Source organism: Ailuropoda melanoleuca, unplaced genomic scaffold (assembly GCF_002007445.2).
Source record: "Ailuropoda melanoleuca isolate Jingjing unplaced genomic scaffold, ASM200744v2 unplaced-scaffold49743, whole genome shotgun sequence".
Lineage (NCBI taxonomy): Eukaryota > Metazoa > Chordata > Mammalia > Carnivora > Ursidae > Ailuropoda > Ailuropoda melanoleuca.
The window spans coordinates 1-703 of record NW_023222440.1 but is presented as its reverse complement, the minus strand read 5'-3'; the positions used below and the strand labels follow the sequence as shown (position 1 = coordinate 703).

Below are 703 nucleotides of genomic sequence, written 5' to 3'. Positions count from 1 at the left end.
TGCCCTGTAGGGTGTGAGCAGCGCACGTTCCAATCCCGGCGGCCCGGTGCAGACTAACGGAGAGAATCATGGGCGTGCACGTGGAGACCATCTGCCCCGGGGACGGACGGACATTCCCGAAGAAAGGGCAAACGGCCATTGTGCACTACGTAGGTCACCTTGAAGATGGAAAGAAATTTGACTCCTCCCGAGACAGAAACAAGGCGTTCAAGTTCAGGATTGGTTGTCAAGAGGTAATCCGTGGCTGGGATGAAGGCGTGGCTCAGATGAGTGTTGGCCAGAGGGCTAAGTTGACATGCTCTCCTGATTATGCTTATGGCAGCACCGGGCATCCTGGCATCATTCCACCCCATGCCACGCTAATCTTCGATGTAGAGCTCATGGGACTTGAATGAAGTTTGTTCCTACCATCTTGTGGTGTCGAGGAAGCGGCCTACAGAGGACTTAAAAATACCACAAATCCAGAGTGCACATGAACGGACTGCTTTTACCTGGATGCCACCAGTTACTTAACCTCTTCCCCACAGCTGAATGTTTTACCCACATGGTTGCACTGCCCGCTGCCTCACTCCCCCCCACCCCCGATAAGCAACATGCTACAAACCTCAGTTGATCATGATAAATCTCAGTATGTTTTTATTTTTCCCCTTTGTTATTGCATACAGAGTGAATATTCAATAGGAATCTACTTTTCTCAGTATTT

At 50.1% G+C, this 703-nt stretch overlaps 1 protein-coding gene across 1 annotated transcript; it reads left to right on the top strand.

Moving 5' to 3' along the window:
- The first annotated feature begins 68 nt into the window (after positions 1-68).
- LOC117799451 (peptidyl-prolyl cis-trans isomerase FKBP1A-like) lies at positions 69-395 on the top strand. Its single transcript, XM_034651933.1, has one exon. It carries the CDS (start codon positions 69-71, stop codon positions 393-395), a length of 327 nt encoding a protein of 108 aa, XP_034507824.1.
- The last annotated feature ends 308 nt before the right edge of the window (positions 396-703 follow it).